The 21,716-nt window shown below is 36.7% G+C and overlaps 1 protein-coding gene across 2 annotated transcripts in view; it reads left to right on the top strand.

Moving 5' to 3' along the window:
* The window catches only part of TRHDE (thyrotropin releasing hormone degrading enzyme), a 685,146-nt gene that overhangs the window by 112,103 nt on the left and 551,327 nt on the right, over positions 1-21,716 (top strand). For both annotated transcript variants that reach the window (XR_009743632.1, XM_061454791.1), the window contains exon 7: positions 9,398-9,463. Coding sequence is in view for 1 of the 2 variants with exons in the window: in XM_061454791.1 (XP_061310775.1) it covers positions 9,398-9,463 (66 nt within the window). In the remaining variant the exon portion in view is untranslated. The remainder of the gene's footprint in view (positions 1-9,397; positions 9,464-21,716) is intronic.

The raw sequence follows: 21,716 nt of genomic DNA, 5'->3' as shown, positions 1-21,716 counted from the left end.
AAGATAAATTGTGTTGAGACATAGGCTTTTAAAATCTGTGATTTATTATGGCATAATATTCTAGTTAAAAAAGCCCCTAGTGCTATACCATATCTTTAGAGAGCACAGTGGCTGGATTAACAGGTAGCTATCAGTCATACTGATCACCAAGGTAGTCATCAGTGGAGAATCTTCACAAATCCTGAGTTATATTTTACTTAATTTGCTTTTGGATTGCATGTGGAGCTGGTTGGTAAAATGGTGAAGTAACTGTGACTGTGTAAACACTTCTGTAAGTTCTCATCATAAAAGGGAAGATCTTTGTCCATCGCTCCTAATGGAAAACACAGATTTGTGGAGCCAGTTTTATTCTTAGAAGAGATTCTTAATATAACGGATTTTAGGATGTACTAATTTATAACTGTGAGGGTGGTGAGACACTGGAACAGGTTGCCAAAAGAAATGCTGAATGCTCCAACCCTGGCAGTGTTCAAGGCCAGGTTGGACAGAGCCTTGGGTGACATGGTCTAGTGTGAGATGTCCCTGCCCATGGGAGGGGGGTTGGAACTAGATGATCTTAAGGTCCTTTCCAACCCTTGTTGGTCCTTTCCAACCCTTGTATGATTCTATGGTTCAGTACTTGATGATGGCCTCTCTGTGTAAATAATGTCATCAAGTTCCTGTGTATGTCCATCTTTGAAGATTTCCTCATACAAAGAGTTATGGAAAAAGTATTACATGCTTTTGTCCTTGTTAGTGCTGTCAAAACATGTAAAAAAGATTTTTGTGTTGAGGCTAAATAATACTCCTGTTGTTAATGGTGTTCTAATAGCATTTTGTCTGGGCAACTGATAACGTTTTATTATTCAAGGAAAATAATATGACAATATCCACCTGAAGAGCATGATTAGTTATGGTCATTTACCCCCAGATTTTATTCTTTGTGTCATAGTCCTAAAATTTACAACAGAATTTCTGGCTAAGACAAATAATTTGCCAAAGCTCATTTTACCATCTGACCATTTTGGTATTATCCCGTCCTAGAACAGCTGTGTTTGTCAGAATAGAAAATGATTATGATTTCCCAGTGAAAATCTCTCCTTGAATATAATGTTGCTTTTTCAGTGGTGTTTTGCCATCAGATAAATGGCCTTACAATCTATAAAAACAACATAAGGTGCCTTTACACATCTTTGATGATTTAGCACAGTTCATTACAGGTTTATAGGCATAGATGCTGATTTTAAAAATACTAGCTCCTCTACACTGTAAGTAAAGTTTTAAAAATAGTGTAAGTTTAATTTGTTTATTAAAATATATCCCAGTTTTATTGCTGAGTATTAGCAACGGGTTAACCTGTGAGTGTGCACTGCTCGATAAGCAAATATCAACTGGAAATTCTGTATTACTTAGAAAGTAAGGAAGACGAATTAAAAGACTGATGTTTATTTTTTTTAATAGTCTGTACTGTTAAAATCAAATAGGAATACTTACTTTGAGCTCATTTTAATGAATGCAGTCCCTTAGTTTTTAACAATTTATTATCAAGTTCAGGGAAACCACTGAGATCCAAATTCAGCCAAGTACATAGTTGTTTGATTTTATGTGTATAAGCTCTAGTATTTAAGTTGGGTTGCTTGCGTGCTTAAGGATAAGTCACATATTGTCACATTTTGTACTACTGTGCTGCATAGTCTGCATATACCTATCTCCTTCCTTACTTCTTCTTACAGCTTTTATGTGGGTTTTCCAAAGGGAAAGCCTCTAGGAATTCATCTGAACATTTTACATTTATGCCACAGGGAAGAAATCATAGGCACATGTTTACTCATTTAAACAAATGAGTTCTGTTAACCTAATCAAATAAGGAAACATTCACACTCATCAAATTCACATGAATTAAGCTTCATTTTTCTTGTAGTGTTTGGAGGTGCCATTGGAGAATACAGGAAATAGCTAAGCTGGTATATTATGGTGCTCAATTTCTGAAAATGAGAGGGGGATATAGTGCTGGTGACTCATGATACAGTCTAATTAATTCCCTGAAAATAATTTCTCAGTGAGTACTTCTGCAGTTCCCAGAGATGAAATATTCTGCATAGAGGCAGTGGAAGAATTCCAGAGAAGTCTTTGCAGTTATCTCTGCTCTTACAACTCAATAGAAGGACTTTAGCAGAGGTTTCTCAGGAGCCTGCCACAGTACTGTTATAACTGATGGTATGAACAGGGCACTCTTGTTCCGCAGAATAAGGCTGCATATCAGGAAAGACAGTTCAGATGACAAAGGTGGGAAGGTAAAATACATCTCAGCATGATCTTCTGCGTGGGAACTTGAGTAATGGTTGGACTTCTTTTTAGAAAAAAAACAAGTGTATGGTCAATAAGTTTGCTTAAGGAAGCACAGTTTAAATGCAACCCCTGGATTTGAAAGTGGTTGTCCATTTTTCAGTTATTCTTGCAAGAGAACTGAAGGATGTCCTTCGTTTTGCTTAACGTCATTCCAGTCGCTCAACAGACATTACAGACAGATTTCTCCCATTTCTTGTTCCTCTTCTTTAACGTGTGGAGGGTAACAGTACACTTAATTCAGTGCACTACTAGTGTACTGTGTAGCGTAACACAGCATCTCAGTTGACCAAGTTTTTAGATAATTCATTTACGTATCTATAGACTATTCTGTATCTACATTTGAGCAAATTCTGCAGATGTGACTTAGTCAAAACATTTTTTATATTACATTTCTCCAGTATTCAACAGATTTTATTTTAGTTTTAGAATTTTATGTAAGAGTTCTTTTTTAAATGCCACATTTTTTCTACATATTTGATGTACATTGTTCTTTCATTTTAATTCATGCTGTGTTTTTCCCAATAAGCTAAATTTCATGGGGCATCCAGCTGTGGTTGCTTAGTACCAACAAAGAATGATTGTGTTGGAAAACGTGACTTGGATATTATTTTTTGGCTAGTGGCATAATGCGTAAATGTGTATTCTTTGTATGAGTGCTTGGTAATATGCTCTTCTAATATTTGAAATGAACTTAAAATCACAGAATTATCTAAGATTTTGAGAAATAAAGAATAATGTATTAATTCAGAAACTTTGGGCTAAAATGAAATTATACTAAATTACTTAAGATCCCATTTGATTGTTGATACCCTTAGGTTTTTATTTGACAGAGTACTGTAAAATTATGTTCCAGTATTTTTAAGAAAAAAACCAACCTGTATGCTGCTTTTATTACACTTGCAGTTTTAAAAAAAAATCTTTCTTCAGCATGTTTCAAGAAGAAAAGATACATTTCAACCATTACTCAAAACATATTAGCCAAAATTTGGCAGTTTTTGTGTGATCTTAAGTGTTTCTGCTACGGTAGTTCGTGCCTGACTTGGGTGTGTATATACGGCAAGTATGGCTCTGGCTTACTTGATAATAAGTAAGGGGCTATGTCATTGCCAAAGTGTAAAAGGGAGACTCAGATTCTTAAAGATATATCAGAGAAGTGCAATGATTTATTTGTATCAGACTTTCCTGTTGAAGAATGGGTTGATTACCTTGCTCATGTTATTCTTTGTAACAGATAGCTTGCAGGAACGATCAGTTGGAGATAAGTATATGGAAAACACCAACTAAAAGAGCTGAATTAGTAGTTAGGAAGTCTGCAGATCTGAGTGGCATCCACCTGCACCTTTTGAAGGTGACCGTGTATAGAGCTGCACAACTTCTGGCAGTGGGATGTAGACCTTCCTCACAAATGACTACTGTGCCTGACAATTGCTGGGGTAATGTGCAGAAAGTCCTGGGAGCTATAGGCTGATGAGTTTGACGTCCTTCTCCATCAAGGTGGGAATCTCTATGGCAAATAAAGAGTAACATAACTGAGCACATGGATAAATATGTTGGTCTTGCCTGGACGTGCATGCTGCAAAGGGAGATTCTGACTCACTAACCAGCTGGAGTTCTTGCAGGGAGTCAGTACACACAGGATTTAAAAAAAGTCTTTTACAAGGCACCTTGCCTGTAGCTCAAGGTAAATAGTTTAAGGAGGGAATGTTTAATGTGTGGGCAATGTGACAGATACATTAAACAAAAAGAATACTGGTATGTATCAGGTATATATTAGTAGCCATCAACTTTTGTATATTGATTCTCATTTTAAATCGGGAGCTCTTTGTGAAAGAATGGTAACTTTGTGAGTGCCTGTTGTGGTCTGAGCCTTGTTTTAATCAATGAAGATGAAGGTGATTATAAGAAGTTATTATTGATAATAATAGCTCTAATTATAATGTGAATGAAATATAGTGTAATTGAAGTAAAGGATTAAGTAACTCACATTTCCTTTAGCTAAAGAGAAAGGAACCATAATCTTAAATAGCAGGGATACCAGCATACAGAAAAATAACTCTAGGCCTCCTATCTGTGTCCTATTGTATTTGAAAACCAAACACTACTATTACATATTAATGAAGCCTGATTTTGACTGCTCTAACTGCTGCACAATAAAAGAATGTTAATAAATCACCTGTATCCAGTGTTGGTGGGGGTGTTTTTTATTTTTTTTATTGTTTTGTTTTTAAATGAGAGAGGAGGCAGAAAAATGGATGGGTGGAGGTTTTGTGGAAAATGGACCTTCTAAATTATTATATTTCTTTTAGAAATTCACTTACATAGTTTTTGCTGATTGTCCAATGCTCCTCTCCTAAGCACCTCACTCCTCATTTACACCTTAAATAGCATGGTGGTGTTTTTCCTATCAGGGTACTTCCTGATTTTATATTTTATGTCACAGAAGTGATCATTATGAACTAAATCAAAATAAACAGCTTTCATTGATAAGCAAGGATGGGAAGGTAGACATTCAGTGGAGATATATTGAGGTTTGTGTATATTATTATTACTAGTATTTGGCGTTACATGGGATAAATGGATAGGGGAGTCTGCACAATGCTGTCTCAGACTCTTCAAACTCAGGGAGGTGTTTTTGCACTGTTTGTGTTTTCCCATTTTCTAAGGTTGCTCTGTAAGTTGCAGGATAAAATATCTTCATGGGGATTCATGTCACCTCACTTGGGATATTCACTGTATTGACTGGTGCAATTGACTGGTCCTTTAACCTTCCTGCATCATCAATGAAGATAAACAGGCACTTTTAGGCCGAAATTCATGTGTTCTGTTTTAGATGCATGTCTTTGGATGAGATGAATCAGGATGAGCTGAAATGCTCACTTCTCTCTCCAGTGCCTTTAAAAGGAGTCTAGGCAGCTGGCTCAGCTGTATACAACTGAGTAAGCACCAGATAGATGCAGTGAAGGCATCTTCTCAGTCAGATGAATTTCAATCCTACAGTTAAAATCAACAAAACCCACAAACACAGAAATAAAAAGGAAAATTTCATGTTCTAGGAAAAAATGACAAGTTTTAAGTGTGAAGGAGGACAGAAGAGTTATGATAGGTCAATCTTTTATGGTCTCTTTTCTGTCCCCGACTCCAGTGCATTTACAAGGCACTAGATTATTTCACCTTTGCAAGAGTCATTTGTAGTTTATGGTTTCTGTTTTGTGTTGGTGACATTTTTCTCTCAAGAGCAATTTTTAGAGTCCCGACATAATTTTTGGTCCTTAAAAAATTAATGCTGAAAGAGTTCCCAGCTCATTTCTATCTTTTTATACATGGCTCCTTGCCTCCTAGCTTCTGTATAATTCTCTGTGCTGGCTTACTGATTTTTATATTGTCTCCTTCACTGCAATTGCTTTATCAGTTCATTATTTCAAGTACTTTGCTTTGCTGTTTGCTTGGCATGTGACATGTAGAGTAAACCAAGCTATGATGTATGTTGACATATAAAAAGAATGGTGTCACACCAGTTTTCTGACTCCACGATTCAGAAATTCTTGGGAACTACTTACTAGTACAGAACTTCTGTAGCAGAGTTGAGAATCAATCTTTGTGTGTCCTTTTTGGGCAATGCATTGAATTCTTCTCACCTCACTTTAGATGTCTGCAGTCCAGATATGTATGTATAAGCTAGTCACCCAAGGCTGCTTTTAGAATGAATTACAAGAGATGGGTGCTTTTAGGCTACGGTTCTCCTGATCTATTTGGAGGTCTACTTTAAGATGAGATTCAGTGCTCTCAGAAGTGACTGGTGCTGGCCATTGACTGTAAAGGAAGTCTAAGCAACTGAAGTAATTGTAGCCACAGATGCTACAGATAACTGCATTAAGTCAGATGTATCCCCTTCTGTGTGGCTATATCACAGTACTGTGTTGTACACAGTAGTAATATTTTTGGGGGTTCATATGTAAATCTTTTTATTTTTCCTGTTAAAGAAAATTCCATTTGGTACTTTCTTTTGTAGTAAGCCACTCTCCTTTTGCCAGTTACTGTGCATACCTCTTGCATTTTATCCTGCTGCTTGCAAACCTATTTCCCTTTATCTCCAATCAGAATGCCCAATGTTTGGTCCCTTTCCCATTCCTTCCCAGAGCTGGGAGTGTATTGATTGTTTTTCCTCTTCTTACTGTTTTTCCTGCTTTCAAAGTTCAAGAAAGGTGAAATGAGTGGTTTCTTCCTTTTTTTCCTCTCATCTCTTCTCCCTCCACACCAAGGGCTGCATTTGCTCCTGTTTCTCCTCCCTTCTCCCCCCAGCAGTTTTTTCCTCTTTCTGGTTTCCCCTTTATCTTTATAATCCCTTCCTCAAATAAATCAAGAAGGTGTGGAGAAGATGGCAGAACTGGGAGAAGCATGTTGTTCTGCAAGCTGTAAGTGGGACTTCTGAGTTTCCTGAAGGTCATTAATTGGTAGAAAGTACTTCTAAAGAAGCTGTGAAAAGGGATCAATCCTGAAAGATTTGTCCAGTTTGTGCCTTGGATCTCCTATTCAGTCTTTGCTTGCTTTTTTATTTGGTTGCTGTGTAAAGGCGAGTCATAGTTCCACCCAATGAGTGGTTAAATGTCACCAGTGAGAGGAATTTTATATATACATATATATATATGTATGTGTATATATATATATGTATATATGTATATATATGTATGTATATATATATATATATGAGGAGTATTTTTACATGTATCTAATGTTCTTGGTCTCTGGATAGAAAAAGACTCTATGGGCAAGAGTGTATGAAGGTATATCCTGCTTACTTCTCAAAGAAATCAGTAGAGTTAAGGTGCCTATACAAATATATGTCCATTGCTACTATGTGAAATCTAAACTGTGAGAAAAAAACAAGGGGACCCTGGAATACTAAAAAGTGAGCAGGAAAAGGGTTGTGTGATGAGTGGAAAAATTTTTTGTTGTTAAGGATTTAAGCTGATCCCTTTTATATTTTATATATTTTTTGTTCTGCTACAGATGTTTTGGGTTGTCCTGCCCAAGTTACTTAGAGGATAAATAGAATTTATCCATTTAATTGATGTTTTAATAATCCGTTTATCTTCTTAGACAGGATTATCTCCTCTTTATCTATTTAAGCATCTCAGTACTTTACTTACTCCGTTCCTCCAGTAAAAGCACAGTAATAATGCTTTCTTACCTATGGTCTTGTCTGTTCAGGTAATAATGTACTTTGGTAGTGATTATTTTCTATGCTGCTGTGAGTTCCAGGCATGATTGGTCTCCTGGTACCACCATACCGTATGTACCACCATAAAAACATAACATAATGTTAATAATGCAAACGCAATCTTTTGGTTTATTTACTGTTCACTTCTTATAAGCAACCACAGATATTTCCTCAATCAATGACTTTTTTTTCTGGTTTATTTCTTTTATTGTTTCTTCAGTTTCTTTCCTAACTCTGTATTACTTGCTACTGCCTATGTTAAGAACTTGTGGTGTTTTCTTACAATTTACTAGTAATTTATGAATCTTTTTGGCTTATGTCATTATTTCAAATGTTGGTTATTACAGGTAATCCCTTCGGTACTTCAGAAATAATCACTATACAAAAAAGGAGTGGAACATGTGTAAAATGGTCTAAAAATTGAACAGTGGTTAAATTTCAAAACTGCTCTGAACTTTAAGGGAGGAGGAAAAGGCATAAAATTCTGTTTTGAAAGCTGAAGCCAGACAAATTCAAATTAGTAAAAATGGGAACATTTTCACTGTGAGTAGATATTAGTTGTGACAAGTTATGTAGTGCTGTGAAAAATTTTCCTGTTCTTGAATCTTCCTAAAATAGATGCTATTGTGTAAAGAGAAAGCAATAGATTTTTTGCTGCCTAAATTACTGTTTGACCTTTATTAATGCAGGAAGTCCGATTACATTGTTGTAATAGCCCTTTTGGCTTTAGAACATGTGAGGGTTTCAGTCTGTGAAATGTTAATTTATTTGTTTATTTATTTTCTGATTATTTGCCTAATTGCTTAACTTATGTCTATAGATGAGGTTGTTGAGTTCTAGCATCATGTTTTCTTATGGCCTTTGATTTAATGACTTTAAATCAAAAGGGGCCTCCCTCTTGTGCAGTGATCAGTGCTAAGTATAACACTTGATTAATGGGATTGGAAGGGAGGTTGTCTGGAAATTGGATTGCAAAGTGGGATGTTCTAGCTAAATCATCAAATCAGATCTGCAAAGATATTTCTACTTGAAACAGAGCACTTGTGCAAGAGAAAAACAGACAGCAATTGTGATTCTGAGAGGGAATGAGAAAACACAAAGGGGGTGCCTTAAAAAAAGTTACTCTAGTGCGTACCTATTCATTTCTTGATGTAAGTAGTGGGAATCAGAATCACCTGTAAAACAAAAGAAATCTTTTAGATCTCTCAGCTTTGCCTGAAGGGGATAAGGGATAAATACTGGCATAGGTAGGTAAAGACAAGTTGTTAGACAAGTATTTAACCTCTTTGCATGGATTCTGGGAGATAAGCTGACTATTAATAAGTCAAATAGGTATATCTACATCTTCTTACAAAAATGATCCACTTCCCAATCATTAGATCTTGAAGGCTTTTACAAAGGAAAGTAGTATCACTAAGTCTTGATTTGCAAGAGCATAATGAAAGTAAAAATATTATGAGTAATCACTGTAATAGAATTCAGCATGGACATTATTTTCTGCCCTCATTTGAAACCGTGCAGTACTGCAGCGTGCACAGAAGGGCTGGGGGCAATCAGCTGTGGAGCTGACACATCCGTGCTCCAGCAGCGGAGAGTATGTCTTATGACCTGTGCCTTTTTCAGTATATGGGTCAGGATATTAACAAGATCAGTCTACTTGCTCACTTTTTCTTGTAAGTATTTGCATTTTCTTCTCTGTCTTTCATTCCAGCACAAATAAAGATCATATTACTGACAGTGTTCCAAGATGATAATGTTGGATGGAAATGCCTATTTCAGATTGTTACTGTTGTGTAATATTGACATGCAAAAACGGTAACTTTTTTTTTTTCCTTCTATTATTTCTCACAGGGTGCAGCTCTAATTCGAATGTTGGCTAACTTTATGGGTCACTCTGTGTTTCAAATGGGCTTACAAGTAAGTAAAGGCATTTCTGTCTTTGTGTAGGTGTGCATTTCTAGCAGTTTCTAGCTCTTCCTTTTTTCTTTTAAAACTCTATTTGCATCTATTTTTGGAAATATTTCTTTACTTCAGGACCATCTGAGGCACCAACATGTTCCTGAAGATGGAAGATGCTAAGTATATAACATGCATTTTAGTGCTCCTAGTTTCAGCTATATTTCTGGGTGTATCGAGTAATGGCGCTTTAAGTGGCACATGGTTTTCTGTAAACTGCCATGTGAAAGCCATTTTAGCCATGTAACACCTGCATGAAGGACTAGCTGAGGAAAGAGCTACTTCTCTTCAATTACATATGCGTGCTGGTCTAACAAATAATATCTAACATGATGTCAAGCCAGCTAGAAAATACACAACCCTAAAATTAATGATGCTTTTCAGATAAATATTTTTGCTTTCCCTTTCCCCATAGCAAAATCCTTGAGCTTTTTTTTTTGCCTTAGATAAGCATGGAGTGCTCTCTGCCTTAAGGGTGCTTTGAAAACTCACTCTGCCTTTTAAAAAAAGTTTAAAGAGGTAGCATTTCTGTATGAAAAGAAATTCAACATGCTGATTACGAAGCAATAATTCAGCACAAATGAATGTTTTGTAAACTATTTAAAAACAAACAATCCAAAGGATAAAAAACAATGCAACTCCCTCTATTCCATTGAAATCTGCTTGAGTAAATCAAGTTACAGGCAGCTGTGATTGATGAATTATGTATGATGCAGCCTGCTACTTAGAAGTGTCCTTTAAAGTAAATTGATGTTCACCTGAAATACAATTATGCTAAGATGGAAAGAGCAATCAATCTTATCTGTTCTTAGTAAGCTTTTCATTCCGAAATTTAAATAAACTATGTCTAAGATCAGGTCATTTTTTAACAGAGTAATTCTACTTCTAACCAAAATAAATTGGAAGATAAAATATAAAACAAAAGTTAAATAAATGCATTGGTTATGTCAGAGAGATGTGTTCCATGCAGTATTCAATGAAAGGAAAACTTCTGGGAAAATACAGGAGAGTTTACAGGACATTCAGAGTTTGCAGCATAACTTATTCACAGGACCCAGTCGGATCATTTTCTTAGTTGTAACACCAGGTCAGAACATAAGTGAATAAGTTAGTTAATCTTCTTATCCAGATAAGAAATCTTGAGATCAAAAGTTTCCTTCATGAAATTTTGTATATGTCAACATATATCATAACCCTCATCTCATTTAAGCCAATAATACTTCTGTCCTTAGTCCAGCAAACTCCATATTCCAGCAAGAAACTTTTGCCTGCAAAGATCCATTAATGTGGAAATTCAGTAGCACTTTTTCCCCAAAAAAGCATTTCACTCAGAGTTTTAGAAAGGGGAAGTTTTAATGTGTAAATCTCAAACCCATTTTCCTATTTGCTTCTATATTTGCCTGAGAAATAACAGTGTGGAAGTAGTCTTGAAATAAATTGCTGAAAAAGTTCAGATCAAAGAATAAGCCTATGCAAGGGATGAAATAATCATAATTACTGTAAAGTTGTAATGGAGCTTTGTTTTTTTCATTTTAGTGGTTTCCTATTATTTCTGCTTTTCACCAGGTCTCCTCTAAGTAGAAACTCTTCTGTTTACTAATGGAAGTCTATGAAAAATCTAACTGAAAATCTGACTAATGGAGGTCTTGCATCAGTTCAGAAGGAAGATAAGTTTTATAAAAACTGAAATCCAGACAGAGATTTTCCATATGAATGTCTCCAAGTTGAACAAAACAAAAAATAAAGTAAATAAGCTACAAATTATAAAATTGGAAATGTCTGTCAATCATTTAATTCTTTGTGGCTTATGGATCCAAGATAGTGCTCCTGCATTATGGAGTTAGGAGCCTAACTTTACTGATGGTAAGGGGAAATGAAGGACTATAATTTACCCTTTCTATCATGCATTGGTTTAGGCTTCTTAGCCCTTTAGCCTTGATACCATCACTTGGGATTTAGCATTATGGTGTCTTGAATCCAGTTTTATCATGAAATTCTAGTGTTCAGCTGAATGTCCTTTCTGAAGGATAGCTGCAAAATCAAGTATTACTACTACTTATAAATCTCTTCAAATAACACATACTCTGAAAGTGCACTTGATGGTTCATTTCTTCTGGATTATTCTGGTGACTTGCTGAGTAACTGAGTTCTTAAGGACCTTTGCTTTATCTTGTTTGCTTTATTTTTCATTAGCCTCCAGTACATAGAACACAACAGTTAATAGAATCATAGAATCCTTTAGGTTCAAAAAGGCCTTTAAGATCATAGAGTCCAACCATTAACCTAGCACTTCTAAGTCTACCTCTAAACCATGTCCCTCAATGCTTCATCTACACATCTTTAAAATATCCACAGGGATGGTGACTTGACCACTTCCTTGAACAGCCTGTTCCAGTGCTTTACAACCCTTTAGGGGACGACATTTTTTCTAATATCCAACCTAAACTTCCCCTGGAATAACTTCAGGCCATTTTCACTTGTTCTGTCACTTACCACTTGGGAGAAAAGACTGACCCCCACTTCATTGCACCCTCCTTTCAGGTAGTTTTAAAGAGTCTGTAGTTCCCTGTGTCCTCTGTCTTACTTGTAAATGGGTGTCACATTTGTTAACTTCCAGTCAGCTGGGACCTTCCTGGTTAGCCAGGACTGCTGATGAATGATTGAATGTGGCTTGGTGAACACTTCTGCCAGCTCACTCAGTACCCTTGGGTGCATCCCATCTAGCCCCACAGACTTGTGTATGTCGAAGTGGTGTAGCAGGTTGTTGACCATTTTCGCTAGGATTATGGGGGCTTTGTTCTGCTCCCCATCCCTGTCTTTCAGCTCAGGGTACCCTGAGAAAAATTGGTCTTACTATTAAAGTCTGAGGCAAAAAGGCATTAAGTACCTCAGCCTTTTCCTCATCATTTGTCATTATGTTTCTCCCTGCATCCAATAAAGGATGGAGATTCTCCTTAGCCCTCCTTTTTTGTTTCTAGACTGTTTCCTCTCTGCTGTGTGTGATTTCCAGTATTAATCTTATTCCAGTTCTTTTTAGTGTATTAGGGATGTCCTTAAGTGTTTCATAGATGATGAAAAAGAGTATTCTTGTAGTCTTATTATACTAGCATAAACCAAAATGAATAGCCCTTTATTTGTGTTTGTGTGTCCAGTGTTTGTGGTTTCATCAGAATCAAGGTATGATTCATCATCTAATTAAGAGCTACAGAATTAGAGCTTTTATATGAGAGAAGCTACAACAAATATACTGACCTGTAGGTTAAGGTATTGAAAAGGTAAGATTTAGAGCAAGAAGTAAATGGGATAGCCACCTTTTTCATTCTTTACCATTTTTTTCTTAATCTAATTACATGCTATCACCTGGCAGGTGGACTTATTTGAAAAGCAGATCAAGAAATCTTCTTATATGTCAAAGAAAACAAGCAATTTTATTAAAAAGAAGGAAAATGTTGATGAAGGAGAGTAGGCCTCTTTGTTAGATATTATTTAACAAGGAATACAAGCTGAAGCAAAGGTACAAAGGTGCACAGTTCATCAAACCATTCTGTTGAGGAGTCTGCAAGGAGCTAGTAGAGGTGGTCAGTTTTAAAGTGTAGATGGCTTTGGAGTGATTCATGTCAGTCAAGAATAACAGGCCTCTTTCGATCATGGCAAATAATACCATGAAAGACCATGTTATTAAAGTGTGGAAGTTCCACAATAAAACTGCAGCCAAGAGACTACCTAGTGAAGGTATGATTTTCTGGAAGCCCTTCAAGGACATATGACAATTTTCAAATAGAAAAGATAGTAACAAAGAGAGAACTTTATCATTGTTTTCACATAGCACTTCATAGACAAAACTAAAAGAGAACGTATTTATAGTAGCTGTAACGAATAATTGAATAATGACAGTAATAGCCACAGCTGGTAATACTTTGCATATGAGAAAGTCACATCTATTATTTTTGTAGAAAATGTCTAATAAAAACCCTTCCTTATCACAGTAGGTGATCTCTTTCTTTTTAAAAGTCCTGATATCTTTCATGATGTGCAAAGTTTCTTATGCTCCAGGGAAATTTGGGAGGTGAACATCACTGAATGCCAGTACTCTTACAAACTGGTGTTGCTTTTCAGTCAAAAAGCCATTAATCAGCTAGTACAGCAATTGCAGTTTGAAGAGGCTAGGTCATCACCACTTGCTCTGATTGTGTTTCTGACCTGCATAGACTAGTAGAGGAAGAAGCTGTAAGCTGGCCTTGTTGTTAAGTCATCACTCAGGGCAGTAATATGCAATATAATACCAGATGCGTGTGAGATATTCATCTGTAGGCTGTTGTTCCTAATATGTGTGCTTGAAATAGATGGTTGCTTACATGACTGGTGTCACTGTATTACATTTCCTGGAGGGTTTTACTGCTTTATGGCAAGGCACTTCTTCAAGTTAACAGTGGGTATTTTTCATATTAAATATGGAAAGGAAAATCAGTGATTTGAAGGTCTGGTACTTAGATGTGTGTAAAGAGTCACCTCTAGCTCTGTAATGAGACATTTCTGCACTGGTTTATTTAAACTTTTCTTATATTTGGTTTGATTATTTTGGAGCTTCATCTCTTGTTACTGTACGTTTGTCAACGTTGCATTTCATTTGCCATGTGGCAGCTCATTGATCACATAGATCTGTATCCTTTTGAACTTCACTTGCTGCTATGTATGTGTTCATCACTCACTCTGATTTAGTGTATCATCAGCAGTTTGAATTAGTTACTGTAGGAATCTCTGCTTGTGTGATAAATTAACTGCTTTTGTACTTTAGGCTTCACATTGTACATTTGGAGGAAGAATTTCCATAGTGCTTTGGATATCGCTGTCTTTTTTGGTGCTGTTGAGTGGCCACTATATTGAAACAAATTGGTCAACCTTTCAGAGGAGACATCTGGGGAAATGTGATGTGCTGGCTGTTAAATACAGCAAGGTTCAGATTTCAATCACTTTTTACTATCATAGAGCTGGCTAGTTAGACTTTCTTTCATCCACACTGCTTAGTATTTCCCGCTTTTCAGACACCTCAGTGCATGCCTGTGTTCTATTTGAATTGTGGCAGTCAATATGAAACCCAATCAGAAACTTTCTGGGTGTAAAATAGAGCTCTAATGTGCCATTTTCCATATTGTTTGTCACTTCTGTCCAAGAATCTAGTAGTACAAGAACTATGTTCATATATTTTGCTGTCTTATCAGTTTGTTTAGCAGTTAGCTCTATGGTATTTAAAATGAGATGTTATTAGAGACTTCTTCATAGAGTTTTCTATAAAAACAACAAAAAAACCCCTATAAAACCAGTAACCTCCCCCCCCCCCAAAAAAAAACCCAAACAAACAAAACAAAAACAACCCCCCAAAAAGCCCCAGATACCTTAGGATCAGGCTCAGTGAAGCAGTGAGCTGTGATGCTCTCCCCGGATAAACAGTGCACATGGAACTACCTGAAGTCTTCCTTTGTTCAGTGAAAAGATGTAAATTTTACCACCAGGCAGGAGCATCATTACAGCTGGAGTACCTCTGGTATTACAGCTCGAGCATTTAGTAGATGTTGGGGAAAGTACTTTTCAGTTAATTCTGTACCCATCTCCTCTGGTTTAGAACACAGAGTGTATGACCTTGGTGAACATCAAAGTACCACCATGGGCGTACTGGCTATGACCTGTCCTTAAGTTAGTAGCTACTGATCCCTTTATTTTTTTTTAAACTGTCTTTTGTACTGACAGTTGTCAACAAGATAACTTGAGCATGTTAAAAGCAGGACATAGGAAGTCACAGGAAATCTCACAGGAGCTGACATCACTGTTTTCTACACTGCATGTCATATGAGATTGATAGTCTTTAACCTTTTCTGGCCCCTCAGCATTTCTCATGCTTCTAATTTAAATCACCCTGGATTTTAGATTCACATTTTTAGAACGCATTTAGTTTTATGGACTTTTTCTGTAGCTTTTTCCACTATGACTGAAGTAGGTCAGTAAAATTTTACATAATAAACTTCTAAACTTCTGTAAGTTGCAGTGTCACAATATTTTTTCATTTGAAAGTGTTAAAGATGTACAGCATAGTAAGGGCCAGAGTCGGATATCACTATCAAAAATGGAAGACTTCCCTGTAGATCTAACAGGATTTGAGTATACTATGTGTATAGCAAAATGCTGCTGTTTAAAGAAGAGCTCTTCGAAGATACGTAATTGAAATGTACAGTTGTTGAGAAATGCTAAAATTAATTTTATCTTTGCATTCTTTTCCTTTTTTTTGTATGCCCCTTAACCAGGATTTTCAGTTATGTATTTACCAATGTTTTCTATATAGGACAGTGTCTGATTCAGTTCACAAAGGACCACGCTAACTGAGTTGTCCTTCTGTTAAACAGTTTTGTATACTTTTCAGTTCCTTTGTAGACCCAGTTCCTAACTGCTACATAGAATTTTCTTAAATGCCACCCAGTATGGTATCAAAGTGCGTCAGCAACGGTCAGGAATAGAAGACATGAACCTTGTAGGGAGGGAAGGGTTGGTGCTAGCCTCATTTTATAAATGGAAATCTAGGTCCACAGAAATTTAAGTTAAAATTTACACGACTATGGAGCATGCAGTAGGAGATGCTTTGTGCAGCACATTTCCCTACTATGTGTCTTAGCACTTATGGCTCATAAAAGTTTATGTGTTCGAAGCACAGCTTCCACTGGCTTCTCCATCAGCTCTGAGTGCTCAGTGTGGCTGCAGCTCAGCTTCCAGTGGCACCAAGGTAGGCCTCCAGAAAATGTTGATCATATGCTTAGTGTTGCTTTAAATAAATCAGTGAGAATGGTGCATATTTGGGTGGAAATTAGACCAGTGTGATTAAAATGAAAAGATCCATGAAATTTTGTTATCTGTTTTGAAACCCAAGAAAATGTTCTGTCAAAGTATTTAGGATTATAAACTATTTCAGATATTCAGAACACACTTCAAATCAGGTTCAGTCACAAGAGTCTAGCTCTGCTACATGTCAGACCACAGGGCTCAATTCACCCGCACTTACAGCCACCACCTGTCATAACCACTGGGGGGTTTTGCCCAATTTGACATAGGTGCTGTGCAGAGAGAGCTTTTTCCTGAAGTGTTGTATTAGCAGAATATTCCTATTTGGTTATAGTAACTCCTTTCCCTCCCTTCTGCTTGGTTTTTTTGTCTCTGGAATGTTTGGATCAGACAGGCTTTTCCCCCAGTTGTTTGGAATTGCCAAGAGAAGGGAGGCACAGGCACTTTGCTTCCTGCTTCAGGGCTCTAACCTCCCTCAAAGCTTGAGCAGCCGTGAGCCCTTGGTACAGGGAGGCAGAGACTCTCTAGCTGCTAAGTCATCTAAAGTTGACCGGAACTAGGAAAAAGCATGTTCCTGAAACAAGATCACTTTCCTTCTGACCTTTAGACCTGTGCTTCAATTGTGTCGGACAGCAAAGCTTTTCAAAGAGTGAAAAGGTAAAATATAGTATTTTTTCATGTTTTCTGTCTGGTTTTGACTGACATTTTAGGTAGGAATTCAGTCTGAGATTGACTTTTTGAAGATAAGGATTTCAGCTCTAACAGTTACATTTTTGCCACATAGGGGGTCCCAGCAGGGAGAGTTACAAGGATTGATGATGGTAGGTGCTGCTGAACCTGGATAGCTGGTGATGTCCCTGGTGCCCACATTTCAGAGTCAGCATTGCCTCAACTAGGAGGAAGTCATGCTGTCCTTCAGCTAGGATCAAGTGTTGTTTTATTGCTTTGTTGCTAACGCTTCTTACAAAACCAAAAACAATTAGTAAGAAAAACACATGATTTACTTCACTTGTTAAGTTTGATTCATCAGAGCAGGATGCCATTTATGACAATGTTACATAATGTTACAACGTTACAGTGCTACGTCAGTCACATTACAGATATTGCGTACATATTCACTTTCAGTGAGCTTCTTATTTAGTTGCATGTGAAATTCAGTTATGACTATTTTCTCCTACACTTTATTATAGAAATTATTAAAAGGAAGAATGATCGGTATGAATTCTCAGATAGCGTCAGTGGGCTGATTATCTACTTAAGAAAATGTTTTCTTTTGGAATAAAATTATACTGTTTTCCTGATCTCGGTGACAACTGTGCCTCTGTTGCTATGAGCTAGCACAATGGACTTTACAGAGCACTGGAAGTACACATTTTGTGTGCAATTCTACCATCCTCGTGCAATCAAAATTTCCATTAGCCCTTTAGAAGTCAGTGGGGATATTTCCAACACAAAGACTGCAAGATTGAACTTCTACTTAACACTTAATACATGTCAGAAATAAAATAAATCTACTTCTGTTCAGGCCAAGAGAGGACATTGGGAAAAAGCTGAGTCCCTACTGGATGAAGCAGGCTGTCATCGAAATTTTATTCTTCTTCTCTTTCTCCTACTCCTCCTCCCTCATCCTCTGACTATTGCTTTCCCTTTCTCTACATGCATTTATAGTTCACTTACTGTAGCTAGGTAGACACAATAGCATATGGCCAAATGTAAATGCTAATAGTTTTTAAGGTGCCTTCATTTTGCAAAATTAAATACAGCTTTAGTGACTGTGTTGTCTTTTACGCCATGAGAAAAATCTTCTCAATTGATATGAGCAATAAATAACTTGTAGGTGAAGTTGAAGCTCCACTGTGACTACTTTCATATCTGTTATTCATTGTTACTGTAGGAATGTTGCAGGTCATTATGGACTAGACACGGTGACATGCAATCATACTTAAAATAAGTTTTCTCAAGTGGTTTATGGTGACCTTTTCCATAGTAAGTAACATTAATTTCTTTCCAATTCTGAGGCTTCTACAGAAAAAAAGTATTACAAAAAAGTACAGCAGAGATTTTTTGCCTGGTTAGCAATCCCTAGGCATAGTTAAAATTAATGCAGAGGAATGAGCAGCCAACCTGTCACAATTAGCAGGTGCAATCCAAATATCTATAGAAAACATTCCATCATTTTTTGTGTGCATTAAAAATATATTGAGCAATATCTGGGTTTAGGTTCAAAAGTATTATAGAACCACACAAGGCAGAACTAAAATTAATGTACAAATTCAGTCAAATATATGCAGTTCAAAGAGTGCTTTATTTCTGTAAGATTTGTTCTTAGCTCAGTAGTTCACTACCACTACCAAGTAATATGTCAAATACATTTTTCTTTAAAGCTAAGCTTAATATACTAGCAGGTGTCTCACTGCAGAGCAGATATCTTCAGACTCTACTAGGCAATAACTTTGCAATCCCACTGTTTCCCTTAGACTTTGCATGCAAACTGTTTTGCCACCACACGGCAACTGCTGTTGTGTTTCAAAATGGAACTTCTGTCCTCTTCATGCTAATACCTAGTAGGTGAAGGTGAACTTTACATGGGAAATAAACCTCTCCATTTAATAATTCTGATCTTTTAATAAGGATTCCCAGCAAAACAGAATATATTTTAAAGTAGCTGGAAATTTGTCTGAGTACAAATTTTGAATCTTAGATGCCTCATTCACATTGGATTCATTGAGTTGCAATGCAGAAGATGTTTTAATTGCAAAAATTGTGTTTTTTATGGTGGTTTGAGGTTTCATTCTTTTCTCATGTTGGAATGAAAATGACAGGGCCATATTGATTTCAGTTGGGTTATTTTTATTTTTGCAGCACTGCTCTTTTATCAACAAGAAGCAGGTAAAGCAAAGAAAGCAGACCCATTGACTTAGTGACGGCTCTTGCCTCTTCCTTTCTCCTACTGGTTTCTCTTATGTCTCAGCATTCTGGATTGTACACTGGATGTTGTTTTGTTTGGGACAGGACACAGGTCCTATCTACATCCTCTAAATGAATGGTACACTTCCAACACCATGGATGACATACTCAACATTGTCCTAATTCTTCTCCCACTGAAATCAATGCTAACAATCCCATTAACCCATATAATGCCAGAAATGTTGGTTCTGCTGATCTGATTATTGAGCATATGGGACTATTATGAATTGCAAAGGAAAAAGGACAAAGTAAAATACTATAATTGTGTGGCTTATTCAGTGCCATTGGCTCTAGAGAAAATTTAGATTTATTTCCATGTATGGTTCCAGTGTCACTCTTCTTGATTAGTAGTTATAGCTTGCTGTTTGCATGTAATGATTTAATTGCAGATATGACATGATGACAGTGGATATTTTCTAGTTGCTCCTGATTGTGAGCATTGTATTTCTGTTGCGTGTAAAAAAATCTAAGTATACCTTTTGAAAATAAAAGGCTGGAATTTCATCTGGTATACGTTGGTGGGATTCCACTGATTTCCTTCCCTAGGATTTTAGGCATTGACTGAGACAGCAGCCCAAAGAAAAGGCGAAACACAGCTGAAGTGAGTACTTGCATGGTGCTTCTGAAATATGTTGCACACCACTCAGGCTTTTTTGTAACTTCTTATTACCTATTTGGGAGTTTGAATCTAGAATTTAGATAAGATGTTTCTGACAGTGAAAATTTTAGATACTGCTTTCCTGTGGTACCACAGTAGAATTATTTGGAACATTAAAAGTGTTACTTGCTCTCAAGAATTTTTAATTGCTTATTGCAGCTAATGGTTAAAATACAGGCTGGATAAATTAGAGATTGAGAAATTGTGATTATATGTGGAGCAGATAAAATAATTCTTATGGGTTATTATTTAAAGAAAAAGACAGAAAAGATTTTGAGAAGATTAAATAAATTAAAAAGCCCACAGTCCTGTTTGCCAGGCCTGAACATCTTACAGGGTCACCACTTTCAAAGAATGAAGAGGCAGATAGAATTACTAATCACTTAAAATATGGAAGCCAATAAATGTCTATCTGGAAGGGATTCAACAGGTAGCTCCTGGGTAGAATTATTAGAAATATGGAGGGAAAAAAAAATATTATCCTTAGTAGCTATATTCTCTGATTGTTCGAAGTGATGTAAAATTCTAGTTCAGAATTTTATTTTTAATGCCAAGTAAACAAGATTTAAGCTGTGTTTATACAGGGACACACCAAAGTTCAAAGTAGCTGATGGTGTGAATTGTAATTGGATTAGTTAAACCTCATTATAGCCCCATGTGGGAATTTTAAAAGTGAAGTTAATTCTTATTTCATTTACTTAATTCATGCTAGCATTTTCATTGTGACTTGAAGTCACTGAGTTTAGTCTACTTCAGTTTTTAATGACAGTGTCCATACGTAAAGTTTAATGAAGTTAACTAGTCTACTTAGCCTATTGTGGAGGAATGATACTCTCAACCATTAGTTGGAAAGAACATTTGGGTATCACTTTTAGAGAAATGGTCTACAGAATAAACTGTTTACCTTAAATGTAATACGTGGGTCATCTTTCTCTTAACTGTATTCTGACATCACCACTGTGTTTCTGTCTGGTCTCTTTTATAATACTTGTGGCATACTTGGACAGGACTTTGGCTTAGGAAATCACCCTTCTGTTTTCCTCAATGCTGCCTCCAGCTGCTTCTTCCCATCCATGCATTGCCACCCAGCACCACTTCATTTGTATCAGTGGAAGAGTTTGAGGTCCTTTTTGGTAACTTGATCAAGGAAGGCAGGGTGTCCTTGGTGCAGAATGAGAGATTTGCATCCCATACAGGTCACTTCAGAGATCTGGTTTGCCAGGTAGCCTCAGAAACAGGGGAATGGGGACAAAGAGGAGCAGAGATTGTGGAAGGTACTTTGGCTGTACTACCAAAATGATTAGCTAAAGGGAGATACAGGAATGCATTTGATGCTGTGTCTGTATATAAAACAGATGTGGTAATTTTAGTACTAGATGGGGATTATCTCTGCTGCAGGCATGGTCTTACACTCCTTATGCGTTTGCTGTTTCAACATAATTTTGATGCTGGTTTTTGTTATTGTAGGTTGAAATGCTTTGTTAGCTTAATTATTGGCTTGTTGACCAGAGAGCGACTTAATTTTTTGTTGGAGGAACACATTTTAATGCAATAGTAAATTAAGGGAAGGAAATCAACATTTTTGATCCTCTGGTAGAACTCACTCATGAAAGTTCGAGTATGTGTAATGACTTTAGAGTATTGTCTAGGTTGGCAGTTTCTGACAAGGCTGGCTGGAAGCAGATTTGGGCACTTTTAGTAAAACTGATGCAGAAGGCGAAGAAGTTGCTTGGCTTACCTCACATGGAAAAAATCTGTTCCCAA

The sequence above is a fragment of the Pezoporus flaviventris genome, unplaced genomic scaffold (genome assembly GCF_033815535.1).
Source record: "Pezoporus flaviventris isolate CSIRO_AGI_PZ_B2104156 unplaced genomic scaffold, CSIRO_AGI_Pfla_v1 ptg000016l, whole genome shotgun sequence".
Taxonomy (NCBI): Eukaryota; Metazoa; Chordata; class Aves; order Psittaciformes; family Psittacidae; genus Pezoporus; species Pezoporus flaviventris.
This window is presented reverse-complemented; position numbering and strand designations above follow the sequence as displayed.